Source organism: Pseudorca crassidens, chromosome 20, assembly GCF_039906515.1.
Source record: "Pseudorca crassidens isolate mPseCra1 chromosome 20, mPseCra1.hap1, whole genome shotgun sequence".
Classification (NCBI taxonomy): Eukaryota; Metazoa; Chordata; class Mammalia; order Artiodactyla; family Delphinidae; genus Pseudorca; species Pseudorca crassidens.
In genome coordinates, this window is record NC_090315.1 from 45,114,733 (window position 1) to 45,124,468 (window position 9,736).

The window sequence follows — 9,736 nt, forward strand, 5'->3', positions numbered from 1 at the left end:
AGATCACAGTATTAGTGCCGCTTCTGCAGCAGCCATCACTTGCAAATCCTTGTGCTTGGATCTTTATAGACAGTAATTCTCACAACAACCTTCAAAGGAGGCAGTGTTATTCCCATTTTACAGAGATCTCCGGGGTTCCGAAAGCCGAGGTGGTTTGCTCAAGATCCTCCAGCTGATAACTGGGGTGTCGGGATTCACTTCACCCGATTCGCCTGCCAGCAGACCATTAGGTTCGACTGTCCATGTCTGTCTCCCCCAGATGGTGGTGAGCTCCTGAAGGCTGGAGCTGGCCCTCATCACCCAGCATGCTGAGCATGGTCTCCTGCACACAGTTCGGGAAATGTCGGCTGGCTTGTGCTCTGTTTATGATCCTTGACTCTGTCCCATAACTAGTCTCTTCTGATCACTCTCACTTCCCTCAGCCACCAAGCTGTATGTTGGTTATAACATGGAAGCACAGTGGTCAAAATGAGCGTTCTCAGAGGTGCACCTACAGCTTCCTTATACCACACCTAATGCTTATTTCAGCGTGTCTTTTAACAGAATTATTTGGATTCTGGGGTCTCCTCTTCTTCTGGGCCCCAATCTAGAGAATCTTTTTGTCTGCCAGGCTGGTCTCCAGCCACCAACTCCAGTTCACTTGTCTCTCGTGTCGGCTCCTGCCTTTTATTTCAATGTCTGACTTCCCTGTTCTTTGTCTGTTTTTGTCTTTGTGCCTAGTACTTACTTCTTAGCCACAAAGGGAGCCACAATTCTATTAGCTCTATAGAAGACTGAATTTCTAAGTACAATTAGTGTATGCTAGCATTTAACTTTTTAATTCTTTTATATTTAGTAACCCATTTTTCCCCTAAATATTACAGAAGTATAGGTGGAAAGTCCTCTGCTAGATCACGCTTTCTGGAATTCTTATTTCTGTAAATGTCTCATCTATCACCATTTGTGTTGTGTCTTATTGATCTCACAAAATAATACCAAAGAATAGCAGTTTCATTCACCTAAGTTCTATTTAGAAGTGTGACTTTTAAAATATTAAAGTTATTTCAAATGTAAATAAATCTACTAATTGGTAAATGTCTTTACTAATGGAGTTTGTGTTAGAGAGGTAGTCTGACTAAAGATTTTTTTTCCTTCCTCTGTTTCCCAGATATTCTGGGTTGTGGTTAATATTGTTTTTATAATCAAATAAATAAATTTAGGAACTAAAGAGAAGAAAGATATCCATCATGTATTTCTTCTTTAGGTCTTTTTTTTTTAATTAATTAACTTATTTGTATGTTTATTTTTGGCTGTGTTGGGTCTTCGTTTCTGTGCGAGGGCTTTCTCTAGTTGCGGCAAGTGGGGGCCACTCTTCATCGCGGTGCGCGGGCCTCTCACTATCGCAGCCTCTCTTGTTGCGGAGCACAGGCTCCAGACGCGCAGGCTCAGTAGTTGTGGCTCATGGGCCTAGTTGCTCTGCAGCATGTGGGATCTTCCCAGACCAGGGCTCGAACCCATGTCCCCTGCATTGGCAGGCAGATTCTCAACCACTGCGCTGCCAGGGAAGCCCTCTTCTTTAGGTCTTAATGCAGAGATACAACAACCACTCTGGGTGTGTTCGGGGTCAAGCTCATTGAAAGTCAAACACTGTTTTCCTGCTTTTCCATTGTAAGTGCACCTGTGTGCCCAAGGCAGTCTTTTGCTCACACGATCCCCTTTTCAGTATGTTTTGCCAAGCCACGTCTAACCCTAAAGACTGCCCTTGTCCCTGAAGCATCAGCTTCCTGTGCTCCAGGGAACTGGCTCCTGGAAAGGGAGGGGGAGGGAAGGAGGAGAGAAAGTGTGTGTGTGCATGTTGCACTCACACTCTAAATTCTTTTAATAAAGGACCTGAACCCCACCCCTTTCCAAAGAGTTTTCAGACTAGGAATCCGGGTACTTCTTTAAGATATCCCCGGCCCACCCCACTCACACCCTCCACCTCCACCTTTCCCTGCAGTCCTGGGGCCTTGATGCGTGGGGGGATGAAGAGCAGGTGTGTTGAACTCTTAATGAGAGGTTTTCTCTGTGGGATTGCCTATATCCTGCCCACCACAGAGGCTCCTGTGAGTAACTTTACCTTTGAACTCTCCTTGTATTCAGCCCCTGATCCATGGGATTTGGTGACAGTCCCTGGCTGGCGGGAAGCTTTGATCCTTGGGGAGTCCAGAGGAAGTCCTGTGATGTGTGGGATCCCAAGCGCTACAGGGCTTGGGGAGAAGCCGTTCCAGGGTGGGTTGCTAAGATAGACCCATTAATTAAGAAGGAGTCTTTGCCTAACACTCAGTTACCTAAAAAAGGAGATCCGGTAACTGAAAACAAGGAACTCAGCACCCCTCAAGTACAAAGTGGTGTTTGCACAAGCATTATTGTTATTTTAAGGACACAGCAGTGCCAAGGAGAAAATTCCTACCCACACCAGGAAAGAACAGAGTACCTTAGCAGACCAGAATGCCTTAGAACTTTCCTTTTTAACAAGGAAAAGAAAGCTAACCTTACTTTGAATGTTAGGATGCTCTAGCAAAAAATCTCTAAGATATTTCTGACTAGGTGAAAGATTCCTCTAGAAAAAAAAGATGACCTTGTGATAAACAGTGGGAACACTAGAATTTCTATATAAGAGACACTGGGCTGTAATTTGTTGGAGAGAGTGTTAGGAGCCTTGTCTTTAAGCTCTATTCACATAACAAGCATGCTGGGTTTGCTTAAACTCTGCAGTTATTTGAGGTGGCTTGAGAGTGAGGGGACAATAAAACTTCCCCAGACCACTCCTTGGTGCCACCCATTGGCTACAGATGAAAGTCAGAGCAAAGGCCCTTTCACACAGTAGGGAAACGTTCTTCCTCCATCCACCTCTGCAGGCGGAAATCACTTCCTTTGCTTCCACAGAATCACCTACGCTTATCTCTTAGATTGAGGATCACACTGCTTAGTGTGCGTGTCTGCCTCCCCGCTGGCTGTAGCTGCCAGAGGGTAGGGTTCGTGCATTATTCACCTTTTTATCACCAGCACACTGCCTGGGCACGAAGTAGGCCCTTGATGACGATTACTGAGTGAGTGAGTAATCATGAATCAGTAGCTGTGGGGAGCCATCCTCTTTCCAGAATCGTCTCTCCTTTTCACACTGCTGGCCTTGAGGAAAGAGAAAGCTACGTTATGAAAGAGCAGTCGGGCATAGTGCACAGTCAGAGGCAGACACCTGCGCTTGGAGACCTGACTCCTGTGTGACCCAGCAGCTCTGGGAGAAAACCCAGGAGACAGCTGCACAGCAGAGATGGGGCAGCATCTTTGTGGGGTTTGCCCACAGGATTCAGGCACTTAATGCCGCGACATTGGGCAAAGAGCACTGAGAGTTGTCTGCAGGGCCAAGTGCATAATATGTGGGGCCCAGTGCCAAATGAAATTGCGGGGTCCCTTGTTCAGAAAAACAAGGAAAAAGTGCCGTTTGAGGGTTTTTTGTTTTTTTTTTTTGCAGTACGCGGGCCTCTCACTGTTGTGGCCTCTCCCGTTGCGGAGCACAGGCTCCGGACGTGCAGGCTCAGCGGCCATGGCTCACGGGCCCAGCCGCTCCGCGGCATGTGGGATCTTCCCGGACCGGGGCACGAACCCGTGTCCCCTGCATTGGCAGGCAGACTCTCAACCACTGCGCCACCAGGGAAGCCCGCCCCTCAGGTTTTTAAATATAAAGTTTTCTTCCTTTCTTCCACAGTCTGTCTCTCCTTTCACTTGTCAAGGTGTTTATTATTTGCTATTAATGTTGTTCTAAGTTGAGAACCTTTTAAATGTTAGACTATTAGCATGGATTTTACTGTTCATCTTTATATTGTGCCAGTGCCATGCTGATTTTAAATGCAAATGTGAGTGTGTTGACCTCATATGTGGGGTCCCTGAAATTATGCAATTTGTATTCTGTAGCTGGTACATGCATATGTATTCCCTGGTTTCCCAGCATTGTTTCAGTGGATGTTGTTAGAAGTTTTAGTTTTTACCAAGTAAGAAACTGGCCAGGAATAGCATGCATGCATGCCTTCTTTCATTTATAAATATTTTTTAGATATCTGCCATGTGCCAGTCACTATATGAGGCATTGGGACTATACCAGGGTGAACAAGGCAAGATGTGGTGTCAGTGTCAATAGTACATGTGAGCTATTGAGGAAAATGTATTTTTAATTACACAATAAATATTTAAATTACCATTGTGATAGGGGCTACAAACAGAGCTATAGGCAGGGTAGGAAAGCTTACCCAGATGGGAGCTAGGGAGGCATCCCTGAGGAAGTGGCATTTCAGGCTGAGGGTGAGTAGGAATTGTAGGGTGAAGAGGAAGCGAAATGTCTTCCAGGCTGAGGAAACAGCCTATGCGAAGGCCTTCAGCTGGGAAGGAGTTTTGCTCAGACAAGGAAAGGAAGAAGGCCCACACAGCTGGAGCCCAGGGAACAAGAGGGAGACCAGACAGTGACCTGGGGGGCTGGTTTTGTGTACCCTGTCCCCTACCTTCCTCCATCCAATCCCCAGTGCCTATGCTATTCGAGAATATCAAACGACGGAAAGAGCTCTTTCTGTATTCTTTAGCAAGTCCAAGATGTGTGATGCTACACACCTAGTGTACTTGTGTGGAATGCTTAGGGGACTGTGGAGCTAAGACCCACCCCCAAAACTGATAAATTTAACTACATCACAGATGTAAGTGTACTTGTTACCCACTGAAGTAACCACTTCCCAGCATTCTGTTCACCACCTTCAGTTCACTTCCTTTTCCTAAAATGTGACCTCTGTTTGCTCGAACCTCTCTTCATACACTCTCTCTGCTCTCAGGATACGTACCATGTTCTGTTCTGTATTGTCCTCACTTATGTACATGACTTATCCTCCCCACCAGAGCATAAGCCTCTTTAAAGGCAGGTTCTATATCTCTTTTACCTATTAAATGGCCTTAGGAAAATCTTTGTCTAGTAGTTAATTCAGTTTAATAAAAAGCATATTTATTTTTTAATAGGTTATATATTCATAGAATGGTACAAAAGGGTATATAATCCCCCTCATCTCTCCCCAGTGTCACTTGCTGAAGGCAATCAGTATTTTTGCAGACGTAGTCTGTGTTTATAGTATATAGGCTGTTATATGTATTTATTACATTGTTTTTAAGAAAAGCCATAAAAGTGAAAGAATGAATGAATGTCTCCATTCTCCTATTTCTTTTTTTTCTGATCTTCCTCCTTTTTTGAAATTGCACACTGCACACTGGTACAGCCTTCAATATTCAGCCAACTCTTGAAGTTCCAAAGTAGTGAGAGGAAAAATTTTAAAATCCATTTGAACCAATTATTGTCAGAGATGTTTACATATGGTGAAACAAACCCAATTTGGTACACATTATTAATAAATAGCCATGGCATAGCGTAGTGGCTAACATTGTAGGCCCCGTTTCTTCTAAGCGAAATACAAAACCCAGAAACTATAAAGGAAAAAAACTGATAAATTGAACTACATCAAAAATGTAAATTTCGGGCTTCCCTGGTGGTGCAGTGGTTGAGAGTCTGCCTGCCAATGCAGGGGACGCGGGTTCCTGCCCCAGTCCGGGAAGATCCCACATGCTGCGGAGCGGCTGGGCCCGTGAGCCATGGGCCGCTGAGCGTGTGCGTCTGGAGCCTGTGCTCCGCAACGGGAGAGGCCACAACAGTGAGAGGCCCGCGTACTGAAAGAAAAAAAAAGTAAATTTCTTCTCTGGAAAATAAAATTTCACAAAGAAAAAATGCCAACTAGGGAAAAAATATTTGCAATTCATATGATAGGTAATGGACCTCTCTTTTTCATATACAGAGAGCTCTTACAAATCAATAAGGAAAATTTGATTACACATACCAGAAAAAAAAATACAAGTAGTTGATATATCTGTTAAAAAGATGCAAATTTAAAACAGCAAGATGCTATTTTTCACTTCCTGAATTAGCCAAGATAAAGAGTTTGCAATATATATCACTTATGAGAATATGGGGAAATAGGAGTTTCCAGAGTGATAGGTAAAAATATAAATTATTACAACTTCTCTGGCCTAGCAATCAAGATTTTCAGTGTGCACTACCTTTTGACCTAGGAATTCCATTTCTGGATATTTGTCCTACAGATACCCTTGTACATGTCTGCAAAGATTGGGTACCAGAATGTTTATTGCAGCAATATTTGTAATAGCAAAAGATCTTCAAAATGTGTTGGGTATGGGGGGAATCATGGTACATAACGGTGTAGCACAGCGGTCCCCAACCTCCGGTAGCAGTCCATGGCCTGTTAGGAACCGGGCCACACAGCAGGAGGTGAGTGGCTGGCAAGCGAGTGAAGCTTCATCTGTATTTACAGCCACTCTCCATTGCTGGCATTACCGCCTGAGCTCCGCCTCCTGTCACATCAGCGGTGGCATTAGATTCTCATAGGAGCGCAAACCCTACTGTGAACTGTGCATGCCAGGGACCTAGGTTGCACGCTCCTTATGAGAATCTAATGCCCAGCGATCTGAGGTGGAGCTAAGGAGGTGATGCTAGAGCTGGGCAGCGGCTGAAAATACAGATTATCATTAGCAGAGAGGTTTGACTTCACAGAGACCATAATAAATCAATTGCTTGCAGACTCATATCAAAACCCCATCAGTGGGCTTCCCTGGTGGTGCAGTGGTTAAGAATCCACCTGCCAATGCAGGGAACACAGGTTCAAGCCCGGGTCCGGGAAGATCCCACATGCTGCAGAGCAACTGGGCCTGTGCGCCACAACTACTGAGCCTGCTCTCTAGAGCCTGTCACAACTACTGAGCCCACGTGCCACAACTACTGAAGCCCGTGTGCTTAGAGCCCGTGCTCCGCAACAAGAGAAGCCACTGCGATGAGAAGCCCGTGCACCGCAATGAAGGGTAGCCCCCACTCGCCACAACTAGAGAAAGCCCGCGTGCAGCAACGAAGACCCAGCGCAGCCAAAACTAACTAACTAAATAAATTTATTTTAAAAAACCCTATGAGTGAGTGGCAAGTGAAAACAAGCTCAAGGCTCCCACTGATTCTGTGTTATGGTGAGTTGTATAATTATTTCATTTATATATTACAATGTAATAATAATAGAAATAAAGTGCACAATAAATGTAATGCACTTGAATCATCCCAAAACCATCCCCCCCGACCGGTGGAAAAATTGTCTTCCACGAAACCAGTTCCTGGTGCCAAAAAGGTTGGGGACCACTGGTATAGCATATAATCCTGTGCTTTAAAAAAGGGAAGGGGGGCTTCCCTGGTGGTGCAGTGGTTGAGAGTCCGTCTGCCGATGCAGGGGACACAGGTTCGTGCCCCGGTCTGGGAAGAGCCCACATGCCTCGGAGCGGCTAGTCCCGTGAGCCATGGCCGTTGAGCCTGTGCGTCTGGAGCCTGTGCTCCGCAACTGGAGACGCCACAACAGTGACAGGCCCGCGTACCGCAAAAAATAAAAAATTTTAAAAATTAAAAAAAATTAAAAAGAGAAGGGAAATGGCGCAGTGGTTAAGAATCCGGCTGCCAATGCAGGGGACATGGGTTCGAGCCCTGGTCCAGGAAGATCCCACATGCCACAGAGCAACTAGGCCCATGCACCACAACTACTGAGCCTGAGCTCTAGAGTCTGTGAGCCACAACTACTGAGCCCACCTGCCACAACTGCTGAAGCCCGAGTGCCTAGAGCCTGTGCTCCATAACAAGAGAAGCCACTGCAATGAGAAGCCCACGCACCGCAACGAAGAGTAGCCCCTGCTCGCTGCAGCTAGAGAAAGCCCGCACGCAGCAATGAAGACCCAACGCAGCCAAAAATAAATAAATAAATAAATTTTTTAAAAGAAAGGGGGGAAAGGGGAAAAAGGCACATGCATATATATATGCTTGTAAATACCTAGAATATTTCTCAAAATTAAGAATGATATCCTCTGAGAAGGGGAAGTAGGAGTCTGGGGTAGAAGAGAGACTTATTTTTTTAATATGTACTTTTTTGTACTGTATTATCTTTTCAGTAAAAGTAAACAAGAACACAAGCTCTGAATGTTTAAAAACTGGCTCTACCCCTTTTTTAGCGGAGTAACCTTGGGAGGTTACTTAACCCTCTAATCCTGTTTCTTCATCTGTAAAGTGGGGCTTTCCTTTCTTTATATGACTGGCATAAAAATCAGATAATATATGGAAAATACTAGTGCAGTACCTGACCCAAAAAATAGTAACTTTTGAGGCAAAGAGCCCTCAACCAGGACTAACTTTGAAAGTGGCTGCAGACAAGACATGTGACCCCCTGTGACCTGGAGTCTTCAGTCCCTCATTTGACTAAATGATCCCTAAGGCCCCTTCCTCTGAGTTTCCCTGTTCTTCTGCTAGAAGAACCCATTTCTTGCTAGAAGTTCTGGCTCCCAAGCCAGGAGGACTTGGGACAAAATTAGAAGCTCCTGGGAGTAGGTGCTCTGGCACCCTCCCAATTCCATATCAGACCATCAGATCAGAGTATTGGATGTGAAAAATGGGTGTGACTGTGTCTATGGAGTCCTCTCTTGCTTCCTATTGCAGAGTTGGAGTTGAAAAAAAATTATAGTGACTGAGGGAACGACACGGACATGAAACAATGGTGGAAAATTTTTAAAGTAGTGGCAAGGAAAAGCATGATTGCTGAAGAAATAGCCTCCTGCGTTTCATAAGATAGGTGCCTGTTCAGTGGGTGTCACAGAGGGCTTTGTGGGAGCTAGAGAGGAGAATGCTGGTAAACATGCTCTCAGGAGCAGCCATATCTGGGCAGTACTGCCTGCCTATGGTCCTGAGGTCTGTGCCATGCCTTGGAACTGAAGGGAGGGGTCTGGGGCTAAAAGGGAGCAGTAGCCACCAAGGCCAGTGTAGTGAGGGGTCAGGAGTGCATGAGAAACCCAAAAGGAAGCCTACCTCAGTACAGCTGCCCCACTCGATCTCCAACCTGAGAGGGCCATGCGTTATCTTCTTAAAGGAGCCTGTGGGTTTCCTCACAGAACTCCTCAGACAGGAGAAGGCAGTTAGGTCATTCTGAGAAATGTTGGCACAGTAGACAGATGGCCATGACTCTGTCTGTCTCATCCAGGTGCTGAGGGACGTCCTCAAGGATCTCTACCACCTGCTGAAGCACGTGGTACGTTTGGAGTCCGATGACGTTGCCAAGCTCCATGCCCAGCTGGCCCTGGAAGAGCTGGATGAGATAATGAGAAACTTCCTGTTCCCACCACAGAAGCTGGAGAAAAAGATCATGGTCCTGCCATAGACCAACCTCAAAGGACATGGAGGAGGCAGAGGGACCAAGCAGCCAGAGCAGTGCCCAAGCCTTCCAGCAGGTGGCCCCACTGCCCCTTTGGTGCTGGCAATATGGCTGCCCCCGGAGGTGGCTTTATGTCTCTGGTCCTGTGTGTCTTCGGGCTGACCTTCCTAAAGCACCTATTTAGCCATCCTGCATCCAGCCTGAAGTGTGTGCCGATAAAAGAAAAAAAGATTACAGATCTCATTAACCTGCACATTTTTCACTGTCCTGTAGCATTTAGAGAAGGATGTCTACCTGATGGCAGTATATTTTTAACACAACCGGTGGAATTTGATTAATTGACCATTCTCTTGCGACTTGAGTAGAAGAGGTTGGCCCACCCATAGGTCACATGTCTTGATATTCTTTCATGCTGAGATTGTCCCTCTTGTAATGAGGAGCAGCCAGAGCTG

The 9,736-nt window shown here is 45.8% G+C and overlaps 1 protein-coding gene across 1 annotated transcript in view; it reads left to right on the top strand.

Annotated features, from left to right (window-relative positions):
• The window catches only part of TANGO6 (transport and golgi organization 6 homolog), a 175,510-nt gene extending 166,220 nt beyond the window's left edge, over positions 1-9,290 (top strand). The window contains exon 18 of the mRNA XM_067718428.1: positions 9,114-9,290. Coding sequence (XP_067574529.1) covers positions 9,114-9,290 — 177 coding nt within the window. The remainder of the gene's footprint in view (positions 1-9,113) is intronic.
• The last annotated feature ends 446 nt before the right edge of the window (positions 9,291-9,736 follow it).